The sequence below is a fragment of the Mirounga angustirostris genome, unplaced genomic scaffold, assembly GCF_029215605.1.
Source record: "Mirounga angustirostris isolate CCGP_5_RB_7025 unplaced genomic scaffold, mMirAng1.0.hap1 SCAF_14, whole genome shotgun sequence".
Classification (NCBI taxonomy): domain Eukaryota; kingdom Metazoa; phylum Chordata; class Mammalia; order Carnivora; family Phocidae; genus Mirounga; species Mirounga angustirostris.
In genome coordinates, this window is record NW_026991722.1 from 60,788,136 (window position 1) to 60,811,808 (window position 23,673).

Genomic DNA, 23,673 nt, shown 5'->3' on the forward strand with positions numbered 1-23,673 from the left:
AGTGTGATGTGAGATAGTTTGGGGGGGGGGGGTTCTCCTGGACACAGTGGTCAGGAAAGGCCCCCTGGGGAGGGGAGGAACCAGCCATGCCAAGATCTGGGGAAGAGCTTTAGAGGCCAAGGGTCCAGCATGAGAGAAGGCCCTAGTGACTGAGTCAGAAAACAAAGGCTGCAGAGCTGGTGCAAAGTGGTTGGAGAGGGGATGAGGCCACAGAGGGAGGCAGAGGCCAGATGATCAATAGCCTCCTAGGCCAACAGGGGAGTGAGTGTGGACTCAGACCATGTGTAATGTAATTATATACTTAAGCAGGGGAGCCTCGGCTCTGGTCTACATTTTTATAAATGTAACTCTGCCTGCCGGTGGAGAAGGGCTTCCTGAGGCAGGAGCACCAGGAGCAGTGTGATGAGGGGACTACGGCAGCAGAGTCTGAGAGTGAGGACGGTGGCCTGTGCTATAGTGGCCACTCTTGGACACAGACTGAAGAACTTCTGTGAGCCAGGTTCATCAGAGTTGACGGGGATGAGGGTGAAACACCCAAACCTAGAGTTTTAGCTAAGATATTGGATGGACAGTGAGGACATCTATGGAGATTTGGAAAGCTAGAGAGAAACATCTTTTTTTTTATTTTTATTTTTTTAAAGATTTTTATTTATTTATTTGACAGAGAGAGAGACAGCGAGAGAGGGAACACAAGCAGGGGGAGTGGGAGAGGGAGAAGCAGGCTTCCCACTGAGCAGGAAGCCTGATGCGGGACTCAATCCCAGGACCCCGGGACCATGACCTGAGCTGGAGGCAGACGCTTAACGACTGAGCCACCCAGGCGCCCTAGAGAGAAACATCTTTGAGGTTAGGGAAGGAATCCAAAGTTTGAGATGCTTATTCGATAACGAAGTGGAAATGTCCCGCTGAGTTTGAAGCTGAGAGGTTAAGACTCAAGATATCGATCTGGGAAGGAATGAGAAAGAAAGGGGACCAGCTTCTAGATGGAAAGCTAATTAGAGAAAGCGTATATGGTAACTTTGCCTGTTAGATGCTCTTCCACACTGCATATCACAGTGAAGAGAGCCAGTGGTCATATAGCAGCGATGACTGGCGGCAGTCAATCACTGGTTCACATTCAACTGCTCTCGAAACTCCAAACATCCAGTTTCCATATCACAGAGGCACAGGAAGAAATGCATATCCATAAAAGCATACGTCTATGGAAGGAGAGTCACTTGAAGTTTTTTATTTGCTTAACACCCCTTCCCCTTTTTTTTTGACCTCCTGAGTATAATAACCTAAAAGGCAAAGTGATGGTTCCACAGAAATGTAACAACTCTGAGGAACTGAAAAACCATGGCAAACATTTTTTAAAAAGCAATACTGGGGCCCTTGGGTGGCTCATTAGGTTAAGCATCTGCCTTTGGCTCAGGTCATGATCCTAGGGGCCTGAGATCAAGCCCCCTGTTGGGCTCCCTACTCAGGGAGCTTCTCTCTCTCCATCTCTCCCCACCACTTGTGCTCTCTCTCTTGCTCAGCATTCTCTCTCAAATAAATAAATAAAATCTTTAAAAAAATTTTTTTAAATAAAAAAGCAATACCACTATTTCAAAATTTTTGAGGCTGTTATCAAATAAGTACACATTCAAGCATGACGTCACCCACATTTGATGTATGAAATCTAAATTGGAGTAGGGCAGTATCAGTAACGGCAATGACTGTTTAACTTGTGTTAAAATATGTTTTTTATTTTATAAAATATAAAAAATGTTTTTATAAAGAAAGAATTTCTAAGCAAGAGAAAATAAGGTAGAAGAGGAAAGAAGAAAATTATTTTCTTTTTTAAAGATTTATTTTTTAGAGAGAGCAAGTGTGTGTGCAAGCTGGGGGAGGGGCAGAGGGGGAGAGAGAATCTCAAGCAGAGCTCCGTACCTGACGTGGGGCTCAATTTCATGACCTGAGCTGAAACCAAGAGTTGGATGCTTAACCGACTGAGCCACCCAGGCGCTGCTCCCCATTTCTAAAGATTTGAGAGACAGAGAGAGAGAGAGAAGAAATTTTTCTAGCTCCAGCTCACCATAATTGGTTCCAAACCGTTGCAGACTGAAGCCATCCAGGAAACTTCTTGCATGTTCCATGGTCTTTCTGCACCATCAATAATATGGAGCCACTACACAACTGCTCACAATCCGGGATTTTACTGCTCCGAACAAGATTGTCAGCTGGGCTCAGGAAACTTTAACAGGGGACTTAACAGTAATGGTTGAGAAGCAATTCATAATCATGTTCTTCCCAGGTAAAACCAGGTTAACCGTGTCACACCTTTTCCACCTCACAGCTCAAGATGCCATAACAGGGCACTTGGGCTCCCTCAGCGACTCACTGCCTCTCCACCAGCACCTGTTTGTGGAGCATTCCTTCTACGCAGGGTTCTGGAGCAGCTGTCCCGTTTAGCTTTAATGACAATTAATGCCATTTTAAAATACATCAACCTCTCCAATGTATTTGCAGAGAATATGAATTCCCCTACTTTGGAGAAAAACAATTTCTTTAAAAGTACACTTCCTTTCTAGTCTGGGCAATTAGCTAAAAGACAGAAGGACCAGAGAAGGAATTTCTTAGAGGAAAGGAAACTATGTAATGAAGGAAAAAATCACAAAACAGACCCAGCAGCTTGACAAAATAATTAGGAGAATAAAGCAATATTCTGATTTCTGTAAGACATCATATAAAAAGACAGGTTCAGTAGAAATTAAATTTATTTCTGGATATACCACATTAAAATATATGCTGTATTTATTCAGAGTATCATAATCAATGCAAAAATAGAATTCTTTTCTCCCCTGTAAAGTTAAGTACAATACTGTAGGCTACATACATGATATTTTAGTCCGGTCTTCAGTATTAGCTTCTCAAGACAAACAAAAATCTAGTTATACATATCAAATCAATCTTACAAAATATATACAAAAGAATATCGTAGTGTAAAAAAATGAAGTTACCAAAATATAACTTATGTAATTTACTTTACACAAAATGTATCTAGTTAATTTTTTCAAGAGCTTCACCCATTAGTCGAATAGCGACACTCTTGCCTTCATCTGTTTGAATAAGAAGCAAGGCTTCGAATTTGCCCACTGACTTTGGTCTGAACTGCACAGGCATGTTGATGTAATGCTGGGCTCTGTAAAGAGAAAGGAAAGGTCACTGGCCTGATGCTACAACAGCAAGTGCATCACCTGCCACAATAATAATAAACACGATGCATGGCAGAGAGCACAGATGATCTTCATGAAAGAATTTAGTATTGTTATATTCAGCTTAAATTTGGTTCTCATTTCTTTGATGCTATTATTTAATAAGAAACTGGCACAGAGGAGAGGAAAATCTAAAATTGGGTTCAAATAATATTGCACAGGGGCGCCTGGGTGGCTCAGTTGTTAGGCATCTGCTTTCAGCTGGGCTCATGTTCCCGGGGTCCTGGGATTGAGCCCCGCGTCAGGCTCCCTGCTCGGTGGGAAGCCTGCTTCTCCCTCTCCCACTCCCCCTGCTTGTGTCCCCTGTCTCGCCGTGTCTCTGTCAAATAAATAATAAAATCTTAAAATAAAACAAAACAAAAACAAATAGTATTGCATATATATTCCTGGCTATCCAACAAAAATAGGAGAAGGGAAATGAGAGGTCTGTTCTATTGTGTATGGAACTTTGTGTTCTGTCCGCAGAGGTGGGTGAGAGAACACCTGACATATCCTGCCCGTCTTCCTCCAGCAGGCATACTCAACTGGGAAGGATATTAAACCAACCTGTCCCATGCCCATCAGTAACGGGGCAGGACTGTACAGGTTCTGCTCCAGTATTAAGAACTTTTATAAAAATTTTTCTTGAAAATTTATTTTCAGATTATGTTTGACCCTTGAACAACACAGGCTTGAACTGAGCAGGTTCACTTACCTGCGGATTTTTTTTTTCTTCGAAAAATGTAGTACTATAAATAGAATTTTTCTCTTATGATTTTCTTGATCACATTTTCTTTTCTCTGCCTTACTTTATTGTATGAATATAGTACGTAATACACATGCAAAAATATCTTAATTGTTTGTTATTGGGAAGGCTTCTGGTCAACAGTAGACCATTACAAGTTAAGTTTTGGGGGAGTCAAAAGTAATACACAGATATCCTACTGCATGGAAGTCGATGCCCCTAACCCTTACATTGTTCAAGGGTCAACTGTATACAGAGGCAGGTAATGAGTGCCCTGTGCTTGAACTATTATGTTGGGGGTGCCTGGGTGGCTCAGTAGGTTGAGCATCTGCCGCTTGGTTTTGGCTCAGGTCATGATCTCCGGGTCATGAGATCAAGCCCCGTGTCAGGCTCTATACTCAGCAGGGAATCTGCTTGAGATTCTGATCCTCTCCATCTCTCTTTGCCCCTTTCCCTGCTTACACGTGCTCTCTCTCTCTGAAAACTAAGTCTTTAAAAAAAAGAAGTATTATGTTGGGAGGTTTCTGTTCATAAAACTAGGTCCCAAGAGCTTCACAAATATACCTTTATTCCCGTGGTGAATGAGACCACATATACTTTATCATAGCCTATGTGATGTCACTGACTTTTAGTTTTAATTGTCTTAAGTGAAAATTTATAGCTTTTAGACTTTCCTCAGGGGAAGGTACTTCATCCCTGAGTCTCATCTATGAACTACATTTTCAAAGTTTAACAATCAGAACTGATAGATGCTTTTGTTTCCAATATACTTCCTGATAAAACTCAGTACAGTGTTAGCTTTTGGGTGTACAACAGCAGTGGGCTAGAAATTTAGAAAACAGTTTTTAGTATTTCAAAGCCCTTTCCCTGGATATAACTAGTAAGGCAGAATTTAAAAGATGTAAAATCTTTAAAAAATAATAATAAAAATAAAAATAAGTTAAAAATAAATAAAAATGTATGCATGCACACACACATACACTCAGTTTTTAAAAGTCTGGGTTATTTTCCCCAAATGCATTATACCCTAATTTCCTGTATCAAAGCTAATGTGCCTTTTTAAAAAATGGTACCTAGTCCTTAGCACTGACAAACTACTATTTTATCTTTCACGTTAGCATTTCAGTACCCAGAATAATGTACAATTTGCCAACTTAAGAGACTTTATAACTTACGAATTAGTAAAAGTAATAAAGTACCCTGAAATAAATCTGACAGATCCATCATTAACAAATTTTAATATGGAACATAGAACTGTTCCACATTCAACTGAGAACGTGTTTTTAAAATGTATTATGATAAACATATATCATTTGCTTTAGATTTACAGGTACTCTGAATAAACTAGAATGTAATTTAGAAAGAACTGTGACTATCACTCTCAATGGGGAAAAGATGAGAGCCTTTTCCTTAAGATCAGGAACATGACAAGGATGCCCACTCTCACCACTACTGTTCAACATAGTACTAGAAGTCCTAACAACAGCAATCAGACAACAAAAAGAAATAAACGGTATTCGAACTGGCAAAGAAGAAGCCAAACTCTCTCTCTTCGCAGGTGACATGATACTTTATGTGGAAAATCCAAAGACTCCACCCCCAAATTACTAGAACTCATCCATCAATTCAGTAATGTGGCAGGATACAAAATCAATGCACAGAAATCAGTTGCTTTCTTATACACTAACAACGCAACTGTAGAAAGAGAAATTAGAGAAACGATTCTATTTACAATAGCACCAGAAACCATAAGATACCTCAGAATAAACCTAACCAAAGAGGTAAAGGATCTGTACGCTAGGAACCACAGAACACTCATGAAAGAAATTGAAGAAGACACAAAAAGATGGAAAAACATTCCATGCTCATGGATCGGAAGGATAAACATTGTTAAAGTGTCTACGCTGCCCAGAGCAATCTAAACCTTCAACACCATCCCGATCAAAATTCCAATGACATTTTTCAAAGTGCTGGAACTAACGATCCTAAAATTTGTATGGAATCAGAAAAAACCCCAAATCGCCAAGGAAATGTTAAAAAAGAAAAACAAAGCTGGGGGCATCACGTTGCCCTATTTCAAGCTATATTACAAAGCAGTGATCACCAAGTCAGCATGATACCGGCACAAAAACAGACATACAGACCAATGGAACAGAATAGAGAACCCAGATATGGGTTCCCTAATAATTTGACAAAGCAGGAAAAAATATGCAATGGAAAAAAGTCTCTTCAATAAATGGTGCTGGGAAAATTGGGCAGCTATATACAGAAGAATGAAACTTGACCATTCTCTAACACCATACACAAAGATAAACTCAAATGGATGAAAGACCTCAATGTGAGACAGGAATCCATCAAAATCCTAGAGGAGAACATAGGCAGTAACCTCTTTGACATCGGCCACAGCAACTTCTTTCAAGCTACATCTCCAAAGGCAAGTGAAACAAAAGCAAAAATGAACTTTTGGGACTTCATCAAGATAAAAAGCTTCTGCACAGCAAAGGAAACAGTCAACCAAACAAAGAGGCAACCCACAGAATGGGAGAAGGTATTCGCAAATAACACTACAGACAAAGGGCTGATATCCAAGATCTATAAAAAACTCAAACTCAACACCCAAAAAACAGATAATCAAGTCAAAAAATGGGCAGAAGACATGAACAGACACTTCTCAAAAGAAGACATACAAATGGCTAACAGACACATGAAAAATCTTCATCATTAGCCATCAGGGAAATTCAAATCAAAACCACATTGAGATACGAAAATTGACAAGGCAAGAAACAACAATGTTGGAGAGGTTGTGGAGAAAGCGGAACCCTCTTACACTGTTGGTGGGAATGCAAGTTGGTACAGCCACTTTGGAAAAAAGTGTGGAGGTTCCTCAAAAAAATAACAAGAGAGCTACCCTATGACCCAGCATTTGCACTACTGGGTATCTACCCCAAAGACACAGATGTAGTGAAAAGAAGGGCCATATGCACCCCAATGTTCATAGCAGCAATGTCCGTAATAGCCAAAATGTGGAAAGAGCCGAGATGCCCTTCAACAGATGAATGGATAAAGAAGATGTGGTCCATATATACAATGGAATATTACTCAGCTGTCAGAAAGGATGAATACCCAACTTTTACATCAACATGGATGGGACTGGAGGAGATTATGCCAAGTGAAATAAGTCAAGCAGAGAAAGTCAATTATCATATGGTTTCACTTATTTGTGGAACAAAAGGAAAAGCATGGAGGACATTAGGACAAGGAAGGGAAAAATAAAGGGAGGGAAATCGGAAGGAGAGATGAACCATGAGAGACTATGAACTCTGAGAAAAAAACTGAGGGTTTTAGAGGGGAGGGGGGTGGGGGGATGGGTTAGCCCGGTGATGGGTATTAAGGAGGGCACATACTGGGCGCCTGGGTGGCTCAGTTGGTTAAGCGACTGCCTTCAGCTCAGGTTATGATCCTGGAGTTCCTGGATCGAGTCCCGCATCGGGCTCCCTGCTCGGCAGGGAGTCTGCTTCTCCCTCTGACCCTCCCCCCTCCCTCTCATGTACTTGCTCGCTCTCAAATAAATAAATAAAATCTTTAAAAAAAAAAAAAAAGGAAGGCACATACTGTATGGAGCATTGGGTATTATATGAAAACAATGAATTGTGGATCACTACATCAAAAACTAATGATGTATGTGTGGTGACTAACATAATAAAATAAAATTTAAAAAAATATAACTGCAATTTAACACAGCTCTAGAATACTAAAAGATGGATATATTTAACATAGTACATGTACTATTATTAAAAACTGCTTTAACCTCTCTTTCTCTCTCCTCTACACACACACACACGCTTAAAAGGGAAAAGGTAAGAGTAAAGTATGCTGAACCCAGAGGAGAGGTGTAGTTCAAAATCCCTTACTAGCTGAGGAGTAACGTTAGAGCAAAGACACAGCCGAGAGTGAGGCAGTGTTTGTGGAAGATTGCTCTAGACCACCTCCTAACTACATGACCCCATCTACAGGACCTATGAAGTCTATAAACCAGATTTCCTTCCTTTTTTTTTTAATTGTAAAGGAATACTCTGTGTAGGAAAAAAGTAGCCCGTCAGCACAGCTGAGGTACCATCATTATCAAAGAAATTGAAAAGAAGTGACAAACTCCTTGGTTCCTGCGTGTTGGTAAGAAGTAATGACGGCTCAGTGACAGCACTGTCCCTGGCTGTGACTTTGGCTGAGAAGCGTCCTTCCCTCCAGAATGACACAGGGTCTGGCAGCTCAGCAGCAAGAGGCTAGGAGGCGGGGTGCATGCAGACATGGGCATGGGACACCGGAGATGCGCTACTGTAACGTCTCAGCAGATTAGACTTGAATAAAACAATAGGCTAACAGAAGAATGCTTTTCAGGGCTAAGTGGGAACATAAACAAATTCTTTTTACAGAGATAGGACAGAAATGATCACCTAGAGCCCCCAAAACAAACTTTACAAAAAAATGGATAATCAGGGTTTCCTTTTTCCTAATACCTTCTTTATAATCTATTGCTTTAAGGGGGCTATATCCCCAACACACACTCATGCTCCCCCCCTCTGAACCAGGCAAAACCCCTGTGGCCTCTGGGGGAAGCTCTCCTATTTAAGTGGCAGTCAGTTTATATCCCAAAGGCCTCGGGCCGCTTTCACATTTTAGTGCAAGAACTACCCAGAGCAGCCCCATCAGGCCTCACAACTGCCCTATTTGAAGTAAGGCACGGATTACCTCATGTACCCTACAGATGACTAAAGTCACATTATTACTCTGGAAGGCTGGAGTTCATGGTGTCATAGAGCAGAGAGTGATCTAATGAACAAAAACATCACTAATGAAAAGCTGGGAACTGCTGCTCAGATTCTCAGAACAGATTTTGTTCAGCTGCCAAAGCAAGCTAACCGTTGCTCTCAACCAGCATTTGTAGTTCATGAGTCCCTGTCCAAAATCAAAGTGGGATAAATACAAAAGCACTCAACACTTACAAGAAGAACAGGCAGCACTATTTCAGTTTTGTGGTAAAAATTTTCAAGTGAGATACTGTGGCAAAGTTTTGCTTCTTCTCCAAAGTTGAAAGAAGTCATTCTTATGGAGTACAAAGAAACCAGCTTTTCTGCCTAACTTTCTGTAAACTTTCAGCCTATGGAGGGGTCTTGAGAGAAGTTTTCTATGAGCCGGGGTTTACTTCACTTGGTCTTCTTACTCATGTATTTAGCAGTACCCACCTACTGTGACAAACAGTCTAACATCAGCAGTCCTGAATCAGTAGGGCAAAGCCTCATTAATTGGAGGCCCGCAGGCTGCTGGGAGTCAGGGACTCAGAGTACAGAAGCTAGAAAACATGTGGTTAGTGGCTTTTTAAAACTTAGGCCTTTCTCTTCCATGTGGCTGTTGAAGAGATTAAAGGAAAAGCACCGACACAAAAATGTGGTGTTCCATTCTAATCCATGGGGTCGGTGGTCCTGATGGACCCTGCCGGTAAGGCCGGCTGAAAGGAAGGTGTTGTCAGTTCTGCCGAAGACGCTACCGCCTGCCGAGTGCCTCCCAGGGCTAGGCGCGCACACCTGCACATCGCTTACGTCCTTCTCCTAACGAGCCCATGCTGCCAGGAGCATTGTCATCTCTCTTTCACAGATCAGGAAACCAAGGCTTAGAGAGATGAGGCCTATGATAACTTTCTAGCTACATTCATTGTTTAATTTGCAGTTTATGCTCTTAGGTCAGGCCCTGGGAGGCAAAGGAAGTGCTGGGCCCTCAAGTACATGAAGATCAGGTTTTACAGGGTGGAGGCTGGGAGGGGAGGTGGAAGAGATGAAGACAGAAAAGAGAAAGAGGTGAGGGAACAGGCCTCCCCCCACAGCATCTTTTCAGTATCTAGAGATACGGGTAACCTTCCAGAGTATGGCTCTGCTAGTCTTAGTGCCTCAGAGGCAGTCCTAGAATGTCTACAGGGTGGTCCAAGTTTTCATGGAACAGAACATATTTTTGGAATCACCTAATACTAAAATAAAAGAGTTTATAGTTAATTAAATGGCTTAATTAAAAATTCAAAGATGGAGATAAAATTATTCTTCAGTGTTAAGTCTGACAGAACCCTACTATTAAAATTCTAAATAACAGTGACAACACAGTTTGAGATTTCAATCTAAATATATATCATATTAAAAAAAAATGTAGATCATACGGAAAACAAAAAGTAGCAAGGATGACAAGAAAACAAGACCCTGGTTTAAGAAGAATAGGGTATTTCGGGATGCCTGGGTGGCTCCGTCGGTTAAGCATCTGCCTTTGGTTCAGGTCATGATCCCAAAGCCCCATATCAGGCTCCCTGCTCAGCGGGGAGCCTGCTTCTCCCTCTCCCTCTACCCCTTCCCCCGGCTTGTGCTCTCTCTCTCTCTCTCTCAAATAAATCTTAAAAAAAAAAAAAAGTACAGGTATTTGAAGAATGACAACTGGAAAAATATCATATTAAAGTTTCCCAATTAATCTGGGAAGGTTTTTGTCGTAATTATTGAAAATTTAACTCCCTGATCCTTAGCATAGTGAAAATAACATTTAAAGAAGAAATTATTCTAGGGGTGCCTGGGTGGCTCAGTCATTGGGTGTCTGTCAGGGTCCTGGGATTGAGCCCCGCATCAGACTTCCTGCTCAGCGGGAAGCCTGCTTCTAGAACCCTCTCCCATTCCCCTTGCTTGTGTTCTCTGTCAAATAAATAAATAAATAAAATCTTTAAAAAAAAAAAGAAGAAGAAATTATTCTAAATCACAAGATAATTAATGTTCTATGTACTTATGTGATGGGCAAAATACCTGGTAACAGGAATCACATGCTAAATCCAAAACCTCTCACAAAATTTGGGTTGCCAGATAGTAAAGCAGTCATGAAATGCTTTCCTGGCAGGTTCCTCAGCTCTTTTTTAATTGACAAGGAATGCTCTGTGGTGCTGATGATGGAGATGAGGGGCTATAATGGAGGTGGGGAGAGTTCACAAGTCCCAACTCCCAGGAGAAATCCTGAAGTCCTGAAAACAGTCCTGCACTAGGATGAGAACATTTTGATTTACGATAAACTCACCTCAAAGAATATTTTGAATGTTTGACGTAGAAAGGCTCTCTGGGACTTAAAAACTTGAGCTGGAATTTAATATGAAACACTTTATTTAAAGTTATGCAAGTTAGGTATTTGAGCATACTTTAAAACATACCATGCATTTCTTTAACTAAAGGTATTTAGTAAATTTAAGTATAGCCACAAAATTAGGTAAGACAATAAATGCTCATGGAAACACATTTAAAATAATTCTAGTATGAATTTACTCTAGTTCTGACTAGAGTAAATGTTATCCAGAAATATATTGGTGTGATGGTACAGAAGAATAAGAAAACTCAGAAAAAAATTAAAAATGAAAATATGAAAACAAATGCCAAATATTTTCAATTTTCAGATAAAGGGTCATGAACTTCCCATGAGCTTCTTTTCAAATACAGTATAAGGCATTTAAAAAATTAACTCAATATTATAACTTAAAGTATAATTTATAAAACAAGCTTCTAAATTATCAGGAAAATATTTATCAAATAGTTGAATACATCCGCTTTCCCAAAACCCCCAGTACTATTTCCAACTTACAGAGTGCATAATGAAAGAATTATTTCGCAAGTTGACTTTCAACGTCCTTGATTCCCCAACCCTAGTAGGCGGAAACCGATACACATCTTCTGGGGCATAAACTCCGCGGTGCGTCAAGTCAAGCTGTCTGCTTTGGAAACAGGCTTAAAAGTCAACTATTTAAAATCCAGAGTAATTTAAACAATTTATATATATTCAACAAGGAAGTGTTTTGTGTTTTGATTTGTATTTTCTCTCACAACTCAGCTGGAAGCTAGTTCTGTAATGGCAACTTCATTAATCTGTATCAAGACAGAACGCCCGGCACAGTACTCTGATAACGTGCAGGGTCAGCTGCTACATGGGACAGGACACAGGTGACAGCACCACCTCTGCCCCTTTCTCCCTGGGGACTGGCTCTCCACTTGCCTCACACCCCACGTGCATGCAGGTGCTCCTGTCACCTTAGTTCACTTCACTGGATGATCTTCATTTTTCCGGACAGACTACCCTTACAGCGGGACACAAGCTCTGCCTTCTCGGCATCATTTGATGGCAGTGGCTGAAATGCCAGGCTCAGTCTGTGCAGGCTCATCCCCACTCCCTCACCACCAATGCTGCTGTCCCCTGTGGCTTGGCCCCGGACATCCCTAACTGCTCTAGCCGCAGTCTCCCCAGGCAATCCCAGCTCGATGCTCCAGCAACCCCAACCCTGTGTGACTCCCAGATATTCATTCTCAGCTCACACTGAACTTCTGGGCAACATGCCTATCACCACACAGTGACCTGGCACCACAAATACAGACTAAACCTGAGATCCTTCTTCTCAGACCTGATCCTCCACTTGTATTTCTGTCTGGGAGCCAACTTTGACTCCCTTTCTCTCTCAAGCCCCCTTACTCAACCCATTCACTAGGTCCTTCAAATTTCCTTCCTATATACCTCTCAGATCTATCCATTTCTCATCATCTTCCTTGACACTGCTTTAGTCCTGGACTACTTAAAAATAGCTTCTGATGGGGCGCCTGGGTGGCTCAGTCGTTAAACATCTGCCTTCGGCTCAGGTCGTGTTCCCAGGGTCCTGGGCTCGAGCCCTGCATTGGGCTCCCTGCTCGGCGGGAAGCCTGCTTCTCCCTCTCCCACTCCCCCTGCTTGTGTTCCCTCTCTTGCTGTGTCTCTCTCTGTCAAATAAGTAAGTAAAATCTTTAAAAAAAAAAGCTTCTGACTTATTTTACCATATCTACTCTTGCCTCCTAATCAGACCATACCACAGCCAGAAGATTTTTCTATAAATACTCAAATCTGATCACGTCACTCATGGCTTCCAATAGCTTCCCAGATAAACCCCAATTTAACATGTGACATGAGAGGCCCTGCACAGTCTGCCTCTCCCCACCAGCCCTCTGGCCTCACCTCACACTACTCTCCCTCCCTCTGGGCTCTAGGCCTCTATGCTGCCTTTGGTTCCTCAAGGGCCAACATTCCCCACTACCTGGTCTTAAAAGGCCAGGAACTTTTCCTATGCTCGTCACTTCCGTCATTTCCACTTATTCTCCTCAACTTAAAGGTCCCATTTCAGGGAGGCTCTTGCCGGTAGCACACATCAAGCTCCCTCTGTCGTGTTTCCTATGTTTCCCGTTTATTTCCTTCCAGTCCTTTCCACGGGTTGTAACAAAGCCATTTGTGATGTGGTTCTTTCTCTGGGAGATAAAGTCCCTGGAGGCAAGGACTAGGGCAGTTTTGCCTGGCACATGATGTGCGCTCCGTAAAGAGGAGATGAACAAATGAGTAAGTAGCATCAAAAGAGTGTGGTTAGAACTCATAATCTTTAAAGGAGCCTCATTTCTTACAAAATGCATTACTTACTCCCATTAGAAAATAAATGACAACATGTATATTAAATTTAGCAGGTATTTAACATATATTTTTCTTACAAGTGTCTTCCTCTAGAACAAAGTTAGATCTAAATATTAGTTAATTAAGGATTGTAAGAAACATGTTTATTAAGTAAAATACTTAAATACTATAATTAGAGCTGTGTGAGCTGCTGGTATAAAAAACACATTTTAAAAAGTTTTAAGGGGTGCCTGGCTGGCTCAGTCGGAGGAGCATGCGTGACTCTTGATCTTGGGGTCATGAGTTCGAGCCCCACACTGGGTGTAGAGATTACTAAAAAATATAATAAACTATTAAAAAAATAAAAATTAAAGTTCTTAAGAATCTTTCATACAGTGTTTTTGGGAACATAAAATGGTATGGTCACTTTGGTTAAACTATTTGGCAGTTTGTTTTAAAGTTAAACACATGCTTACCATATGACCCAGCAATTCTACTCTTCAGGTATTTTTATCCAAAAGAAATTTAAAAATATGTCCACAAAAGTACACATACAATAGTGTTCACAGCACCTTCACTTATAATGGCTCCAAATGAGAAGCCACCCAAACGTCATCAGGAAAATGAATCAACTGTGGTATGTTCACATAAAGCAATACTCAACAAGGAAAAGGGACAAACTACATATATACTCTGTAACACAAATGAATCCCAAAAACATGTGTGGTGAAAGAAGCCAGACTCAAGGAGTGTGTATGTGTATGAAATTCAACAAAACTAACCTCTGGCAATAGATCAGAACAGAACAAATCTGGGGTGAAGGCTGGGCTGACTGCAAAGGGATATGTAAGAGCTTTCTGGGTGAGAGAAATATTCTCTATTTTGATTGGAGGGGAAGCAATGCATGTAGGTCACTGAGCATTTTACTGAATATAATTATATCTCAATAAAGTACTGGAAAAAACGTCGTAAGAATGACAAAACCAACATACCCTGGTATGGGAGCAGAAGCCTCTGATACAGCTTGTCTTCGGGGCTTAACTAAATTATCTAGTTTAATGAGGGAGTTTGTGGAAATGTGTGAACTTTCAGACTCATTTTCTGCTTTGACACTCTGTATAAAAAACAAAAAAAATCACAGGGTAGGGGAAGGAAAAATAAATACTCTTGGAAAATATGTTGAATTCTATTATTTCCTTCATAGTTTTTAAAAGAAAACTTAAATTTTTAAATTCCCGCAATCCTTCCATTTTTTACTGTTCAGCTTCTTTTACACACAAACACAATCTTACCTAATCAAGTCACACACAGATTTCAGAGCCAAACCCAGACCTCAAACATGCCAATCAATAAAACCAAACGAGAAAATTAAGATTACAGGGCCAGACAACAGAATTAATGAAATTAGAATAATACCAGGAAAACAGTCTGCATTTTCAGGACAGTTTTCCATGTCAGTTTCACTTAATGTTTTTAATATACACACACAATAATTTACTTAAGTTCAGCGTAATACTCACTTGTCCAGAGAGTTGAAATCTCAGGGTATGTTTCATGTGAGGCTCTTTAAGGGGGTGACACTCAACATCCCAAAACTGAGCATAAGCCCCTCTATCCCTGGGCAAAAAAGTGATGGAGACCTACAAAACAACACATCCAGGGGAGAAATTTAGACACTAAGCCTCATACACCATATAGTTGGTATATGGTTTAGCACTGGCTAGGCTAGTTTTGCCACTAACTGAAAAGGAATTTGAACAATTCTTTTGGTAGAAAATTATACCAGATTCAAGATAACACTTTTCTTTAGGGCTCTGTGTAACATATTCCTCAAAATGCAAATGCTATTTACATTACCAAAAAATTCTAGAGCTGTCAAGTACAAGACCTAAATGAGGAAGGTCAACCCCAGAAACACAATCCAGTCTTTCATTGCAATGCTTATAGAACCCTCTGCTGGCCATGCAGTAAAGGCCTGAGGCCTGAAACCAGTTACACCGACCACACTCCTCAAAGTTATACATGTGAACTGTATGCGTACAACCTGTAAAAAGCTCAGTAATGAGAAAGTTGTCGTATTTAAAAATAGTATTTTATAAAGTTTACCAGTGTTAAGTGTTTCCTTTATCAAAGAATTCAGTGTTAAAAATACTATTAGCTATATTAACCACTAATCAGTATCTCTGAGTCTGGACTTAACATTAAAACTGTTAAATGACCCAATTTCTGTCAATACAGAACATAAGAAACAATGCAGCCAGCAAGTCTTAGGGTGTGGAGGCAAAGACAGATACTGATGGAGGAGAGGTGGTCATCAAGATTAGGGAATTACACTGTTAAAAGAGGGTGTGGACACTGTGAAGATCAAGGAAAAAAGAATGAAAAAAAAAACCAACCATGTCCTAAATGGTGAAACTCTACGAATTATCTGGAACCACTGGGCATTATAGTACCATGTACTCTACAAATCCCACCAAACACTGTCTTCCAACACCAAAAATAAACAAAGAGGAGGGGACAACCTACTAGTACTGTATGTGACACACAGTAGACACATAATAGGAACTTTAACATTCATTAGCTCATTTAATCCCATTCAAACTTACCAATGTTTCAGAATATTACTATGTACATCTATTATTGTAAGAAATAGGTAACTAACAAACTAATGTTTTCTTCCTTCTGGATCACTGTTACATACATCAATAGTGGTGCTTTTGGGGGAGTATTTCCCTAAATGGTCCCAGAAGGATGTGCCTTGCTTTCTTCTCCCCTAATGTAAATTAAGTACTCAGATCTGGAATTCAATTGACAAATGTGACCTGACAGTGTGGTAAGTAATGAGTTCAGTCCAAGACATGCAGTGATGAACACAAAAAGATCAAAGATCTCACAGAGGTTTCATTTCTATGTTAGGTACTGTGTGAAAGGAGAAATTCCCAGGAGACAATCTAGTCCTGCATCCTTGTTTTTCTATTTTCAAAGTTTCACTGAGATAGAACTCATATACCATACAACTCACCCACTTCAAGTGTAGTCAGGGGTTTTTAGTATATTTCCAGAACTGTGCAACCACCACCACAATCTGATTTTAAAGTATTTTCAACAATCCAAAAAAACCCCAGCCCCATAGCCATCAGCAGTCATTCCCCACTCCCCACCTTCACTCCCAGCCCCAACAACCACATACCTACTTTCTGTCTCTACAGATTTACCTATTTTATACATTTCACACAAACTGAGTCATATAATATATGGCGTTTTGTGTCTGGATTGTTTCACTTAGCATGTTTTCAAGGTTCATGTGGTAGCGTGTTATCAGTACTTCATTCCTTTTTACTGCCAAGTAATATTTCATTGTATGGGTATACATTTTGTTTATCCATCTATCAAGTGATGGTCATTTGGGTTATTTCTATTCTTTTTGGCTATCTTGAATAAGGCTGCGATGAACACTTGTGTATATGTTTTTATTTGAACACTGGGGATTTTATTTATTTAGCTGAGAGACAGAGAAACAGCGCACAAGTAGGGGGGAGGGGCAGAGGGAGATGGAGAAGCAGACTCCCCGATGAGCAGAAAGCCCAATGCGGGGCTAGATCCCAGAATGCTGGGATGAACGCCTGAGCGGAAGGCGCTTAACCGACTGAGCCACCCAGGAGCCCCTCTTTATTTCTATTCAGATCTTTACCCATTTTTTAAACTGGTTATTTGGGGCGCCTGGGTGGCTCAGATGGTTAAGCATCTGCCTTCAGCTCAGATCATGTTCCCAGGGTCTTGGGATCGAGTCCCGCATTGGGCTCCCTGCTCGGTGGGGAGCCTGCTTCTCCCTCTGCCTCTCTGTCTCTTATAAATAAATGAAATCTTTAAAAAAAATAAAAATAAAAAATATAAACTGGTTGTCTTTGTATTATCTAGTTGTATGAGTTCTTTACACATTCTGGGTACAAATCCTTCATTAAATGTATAATTTCTAAACATTTTTTCCCATAATCTGGAATGCCTTTTCACACGGTATCCTTTGATGCACTCAAGTTTTACATTTTGATAATTCATCTATTTTTTCTTTTGTCACTTGTGCTTTACTGGTACCATATCTAAGAAACCAAGGCTAACCCAGGGTCATGAATACTTATGTTATCTTCCAGGAATTTTATAGTTTTAGGTCTATGGTCTACTTCAAGCTACTTTTTGCATATGGTGTGAGGTAAGGATCCAACTTAATACTTTTGCAGGTGGATATCAGTTGTCCTGGCACCATTTGTTGAAAATATTCTTTCCCTATTGAATTGTCTCAGTACCCTTATTGAAAAAATCAACTGACGATAAATATGAGGGTTTATTTGGGGACCCTCAAGTCTATTCCACATATTCTATATGTCTATCCTTATGTCAATACTATAGTTTTGATTACTATGGTTTTGAAAATGAAAAGTATGAATCCTCCAACTTTGTTCTTTTTCAAGATTGTTTTGGTTATGCTGGTTCTCTTGAACATCTATATGAATTTTAGGATCAGCATGTCAATTTCTTTAAAAAACAAACAAAAAACCAAACACCAGCTGGGATTTTTGATTGAGATTATACTGAATCTGTAGATCAATTTAGGGAATACTGCTATTTCAGTAATGTTAGATCTTCTGATCCATGAACATGGGATGTCTTTACTGCTGGCTTTTTTTTTTTTGCAACCCTTCCCCCACCGCCTTTGCCCCAGATGTTGAACTTTTGTTAGGCAATGTGTCTATTCCCTATTATGCTGCTTTGCCGCTACTGTGGGCTGGGAAATGAAATAAACTATGCTGTAGAATAGTATGTCTTTCCAAAAAAGTCAGAAACCCCCTGGAGGCCTGTTATACAGACCTAGTAAAGTGCACTGGGTTTGTGACTATCACTGCTCAAATATTCTTGTATAGTCAGTAATGAGTTCACAACTATAGTCTAGAACTGATTACAAGTCTGAATCTCTGAATAAATGGACCAACGCCATGTAAGTGCTATAGTTTAAATGAGTTTCAGCTGTTAGCATGAAAAAGCATATTACTGAGGCCAAGTGAATGACTAGTGTCACTAAGGGATATTTGAAAAAGCTATGTCAGGTCTACAAATAAGTTAGAACTTAAGAGGGTCATGGTACTAAAAAGATCCATCACCACTTGCCCATGAAGATATACTGTTGACTATGACATGAACACAGTTGTTTTTGAGCAGTGGCAGAATTTTCTACTACGGCTGGTGGACAAAACTACTGTCTAGATTAGAGCTACTCAAAGTGTGTTGTAAGTACTGGCAGTCTATGGCCACATGAAGTGCTTATATCAGAATGTAAATCAATCCTACCACTAAGCATGGCATTTTGTTTAGCTGTTTAGAAAGCAAGACCTCTGCTGCACGAAGCAGTCCACTGACGTGCACTGAGGCGGGTCTTCTCCTGGGGCAAGCCGGTTGTTAGCAGAGCAGCACTGGTCTAGCTGAAGCAACTACTTTGGGCGGAAACAAATGAGGGTCTCCTGGTCAATCAACACCATGTTCTTACTATGAAAAAAATGTCAAAACTCACCTTCCGAATTCCACGGCTTTCTAGTATACCAGAAATAGGAGAACATCTGAATGCTGCATAGGTAGCTCTAAAAACATCTCCACTGTCATCAACTCCCTACAATTATTTAAGCAATCAAATGAAAAAAATATAAAAGTTAAGAGTGACACCATTACCTTTATGGTTACCAAGGACACACAAACCCATTTTGCAGGGGCCAGGAGAGCTCAATGCCTGCCTAGGAGTGGGAGTGCTACTTAACTCTACTCACAAAGGCCTCACACTGACGCTCCTCCTTCCATCAACAGCCACTCCTCCCTGGCTACAGTCATCTTTAGGATGGTGCTCATAATGTTCAAGCTCAAGGACCCTAAAGACCCTTGCTGAACGTGCATTTTAACATCATATGCAATACCAGTTATTTTTTTTTTCAGTAGGTACAGCACTATCTTTTGCACACATTTTGTTAGTATTAGGGCTCAAAACTGCTACTATCACACAAAATACATGGCAGAAAGGCCACAGCATTCTAAACAACATACATGACAACATGCTCAATTCACGGAGAGCCTACTGGTGGAGACTATTTGCAGTACAGAGTAGGCTAGCACTCACTGACAAAGAACATTCAATTCTGTCTCCTACACTAGCTCCTACCAGCTGAAAACACATAATAGTACTCTGAACACGGGAAAGAAAAATGCATATGCGTGTGTATGCACACACAATGCTCCATAATAAAATTTTTATATATTTTTCAAAATAAAGTTATTTCAGATAAAAATCAGGTAGGAGGTAGCATTAAATGAGCAAGCACATATTTTCACATACATTCTCTAATCTGACTCTTAAAACCACCTTGTGAAAAAGATGGGGCATGTATTAGCCCCATCTAGAGAAAATCAAGTAAGTGAATTAGTGGGACAAAAAAACCCCAATAATCTCAACCTATGCTCATAATTCAGTATAAAAACACCCCAAATAAAGTTTAAACATTAAAATGAATATATTTAAGGCAACTACTACTGACCTTGACATAAGGTGGAGCTAAGGATGACAGATGCCACTTCACTTCTGTGTTACCATGATTCTCAAGTTCCAGAAAATTTTCTACAAGGAACACACATGTCACAACTCAAACAATTCTTGGAGAAGTAAATAAGCAGATTACTGTGATAATGTGTAATAATGACTAATTATCTCATCATAGGGGAAAAATACACTCATCCGATCCTTAGAGGAGCCCAATGGGAATTTACAGTATTTTTTAACAAAATCAAATTTGACAGATATTTTGTTTTGGATTTAATCAAAGGATAATGAAGAGCTTAAGCAAGAGAGCTATAAGATGATTTACATGTTAATTTAAAGAGTTACTGGCTGCTGTGGAGAGGAGAGACCACAAGGGGGTCAGAGTGGATGAGGAGCCCCAGTAAAATGCCATGGCAGCAGTTGCGTTGAGAGAACACATGAGGGGTGGTCTGCATCAGGCTTGAGTCATGGCAGTGGGAGGAAAAGCAGCGGGCAGACAGGGGATCCATTCTGGAGACGGACCGCAAAGGACTTGCTAGTGGACTGTGTGGGAAGAGGGAGGAAGCAAAGAACAAATAACTTCCAGGGATTTGGCTTAATGAGCAGGCAGTGGGGCCACTTACTGACATGGGTAGGGCTGGAGGAGAGGCAGGTTTCATGGGTAAAACAAGAGTTCTGTTTGTGAGATGCCAGCACACAGAAGCTGAGTGGGGTGCAGGGAGAGCCTAGAGAAAGAAGGGGACAGAGGCAGGCCCAGGAAGAAAAAGAGTCATCAGCGAAACCTGAGAAGGAGCATGTGAAGCAGGGAAACCAGGAGAGGCACAAGAAAAAAAGTAGTCCAAGGAGGAAGGAGTGGTCGCCAGTGTTGAGGGGTCAAATTAACAAAGACCCATAGAAGAGACAATCCCTTTTCGGTGACCTCAATAGCAGGGTCAGGGCAAGGTGGCAGCACCACTTCGTTTACAGCCCGAGGAAATGAAAGCAGGGAGCATAATCCTTCCAGGAGGGAGGGGTGTCACGGAAGCAGGGAGAGCAGCAAGGAGAGGTGGGGCCAAGAAAGGCATTCCTTAAACATGTGATGGCAGATTGTACTGTGTGCCAACGGAAAGGCATCAACAAAGGGAGAAACTGAGGACATAGGAGAGAGAAGGGGCAGAGGAAGGCCCTGAGGAGGCAAGAATAGATGGGCCTAGATTCCAGGCAGAAAGGTTTGTCTGGGATGGAAACAGAAGCCTCACATTTAGTCTAACGGCTTTTGTATTTGCAATGATGTGTGAGGCAAAATCAAGAGCTGGAAGAGTGAGAGTAGGAGCAGGGGAGGGGCACTGAGAAGAGAGACGTTGTCAGATGACTACAGGAAATGGGGAAGGACACACACCAAGGAGGGCTGCTAAGAGAAGCGTGGTGCGGAGCGGCATCTGAGAGCAGAGACCCCGAATGCGTGGCTTTCTCCAGCAGCTGCGCCGCTACAGGAGAGACACGGAGCTGGTAGATGATGGCTGGCTCTCACAAGGGTCCGGATCTTGCCAGTCAGGAATGCAGAGGGAGGGGCACACAGCAGTTGAGAGCGTTCCTAAGGCAGTAATTGCAGTGACAGAGCACAGAATTCAGGCAGAAGCGGCCAAGGCTGGGGTGGGGGAGAGTGAGGAGGCAGCAGGGCCAGCAGCCTGGACGTCTGAATGAGGCCAGAGAGCCGCTGGGACTCCTGGAGGACGCGAGCGGGGCGGATGGAGCCAGGGGATGGGCGATGACTGGGGAGGGACAGGCTTCACGGGCAGTGGAAACTGAGTGTGAGTGGAAGTGAGAGAGGCAAGGAGTGAGGGCCAGGTGACAGAAGGCCCACACCCTTTCCAACAGGTCCCATGTGCAATCCCAGTCACTTAGATGAGCCATCACAGGGAGGGAGGGAGAGAGGGAGGGAAAGCAAAAGCAGTGTTCTCAGGACCCTGGAGGAACATTAGCAAGACTGAGTGCCTACTAGGTGACAAACACTATGCCAAGTGCTTTAAATATACTATTTCATTTATTCCTCAAAGCCCTCTGTGAGAGGAGTCAATTATGATGGCCACTTTACAAATGGGGAAACTGAGCATATTTATTTAACCTCTTAGTGCCTCAAAGTCTCATTAGTGAGGGAAAGAATCAGGTTTTACCTACTTTCTCCTCTTCTTCAGCTGCTAACTTATTAGCAGCTCTGGTAAAAGACCTAGTGAGTGCTGAGGAGGGATGGTTCTGACCAGGTAGAATCTGAGACTCCCGGAATATAAACAGTTCTTAAACACCTACATTTTATCATTTTTAAGCTCCCCCAAATCTGGCCTGTCATGGAAATGACTGCCAACGACAACCTGAGTCTCTCCTGAAATAGGGGACAATTTTATCCCTGTCACTACGATAAAGGTCACTAAGAACACAGAGTGTTAGACTCAACAGATCAGTGGCCATGTGAATTCTATAACCTTGTGATATCATACCTGAAGTTTCACCAGGTTCTGTTGCAGGAAAAGTAACAGTCTTGTTTCTTATCTCAACTTTTGTGGAAGGTGGTTTTGTCATTGGTTTCACCAGGTAACTAACTGAAGGCTCAGTTCCTGGAGAAAGGACTCCAAATGTGCTGGAGGCCAAATGAGTGAGGAGTTCTTTCTGGGTTAAGTCTTCACGAATTTGAACTTTCACAATTTTCTGAAATGAGCCAAATAAAGGAAGTAAGACACAAATGGATCTATCATTTTAAAGAAACAATTCTTATTTTTAAAACACAGTGGAGAAAAGTAATGCCAAACAAATGAAACATGGATGGATGAGAAAATTTATTCAGATCTCAAAGTAAATCTTTGACTCTTCCTCTCTCTCTCCCCCAACTCCCTTCTTTTTCAAAGCAGATTCTGCAAGTTAATAATGGTTTCTAGGCTCCACTCTCCATTCTTGCCCCACCCAGGAGAATCGTTCAGATCACTAATGGAAAAACTCTGTGCTAAGTTCTCTATCTGAATAAGTCTAGCTGGGCTGAAAGAACAGGCCCCTTCATTTCATTTCTGAAAAGTAAGTGCTAATAAGGATCACAACACTTAAGCTGCAAAACAAGAAAAACATTGCTAAAAAAAACAAAGTACCTTCTGTCCATTGTCACAGTGTATATAGATTAAACCACTCCATGGGAACATTGAATGTTTTGTGGATAAGGAGGAATTAGGACTCACAAGAATTTGTAGCTTACTCCTGAAAAAAAGAATTTAGTAATGAAAACCAAGAGTATCCTATACTTTAATAGCAATAACCACTAGAGTTATATATGTTCTGTCAATGACCAGCTCTCCTTGTTGCTCAGAAAGAGCAGAGAAGGGGCGCTGCCTGTGTGGCTCAGTTGGTTAAGCGTCTGCCTTCGGCTCAGGTCATGACCCCAGGGTTCTGGGATCGAGCCCCACATCGGGCTCCCTGCTCAGCAAGGAGTCTGCTTCTCCCTCTCCCTGCTGCTCTGCCTACTTGTGCTCTCTCTCTCTCTGTCAAATAAATAAATAAATAAAATCTTTAAGGAAAAAAAAAAAGAAAAAAGAAAGAGCAGAAAAGAGGTGAGATCCCATATATGTCTGCAACAGCCCCAACTCAGTGGCTAACAAAAAGTTGAGTGGCATAAACCCATGAACCTAAGGGGAAAACTCATGTGAAAACAGCCCATACCA

The 23,673-nt window shown here is 41.2% G+C and overlaps 1 protein-coding gene across 12 annotated transcripts in view; it reads right to left on the reverse strand.

Moving 5' to 3' along the window:
- Positions 1 to 1,784: 1,784 nt before the first annotated feature.
- LOC123852770 (nucleoporin SEH1) overlaps positions 1,785 to 23,673 on the reverse strand; it is a 167,648-nt gene continuing 145,759 nt past the window's right edge. For 4 of the 12 annotated variants that reach the window (XM_045887055.3, XM_064577976.1, XM_064577977.1 and 1 more), the window contains 9 exons: positions 23,107 to 23,212; positions 22,468 to 22,675; positions 19,992 to 20,071; positions 18,983 to 19,078; positions 14,943 to 15,062; positions 14,415 to 14,536; positions 11,608 to 11,737; positions 11,053 to 11,111; positions 1,785 to 3,166 (listed from right to left, as the gene is read on the reverse strand). In XM_045887055.3, the coding sequence (XP_045743011.2) occupies positions 3,025 to 3,166; positions 11,053 to 11,111; positions 11,608 to 11,737; positions 14,415 to 14,536; positions 14,943 to 15,062; positions 18,983 to 19,078; positions 19,992 to 20,071; positions 22,468 to 22,675; positions 23,107 to 23,212 (1,063 nt within the window). In that variant the 3' untranslated portion in view covers positions 1,785 to 3,024. Of the gene's footprint in view, positions 3,167 to 11,052; positions 11,112 to 11,607; positions 11,738 to 14,414; positions 14,537 to 14,942; positions 15,063 to 18,982; positions 19,079 to 19,991; positions 20,072 to 22,467; positions 22,676 to 23,106; positions 23,213 to 23,673 lie in introns of those variants that run through there. The other 8 variants (XM_045887058.3, XM_045887053.3, XM_064577975.1 and 5 more) reach the window with 8 other exon arrangements.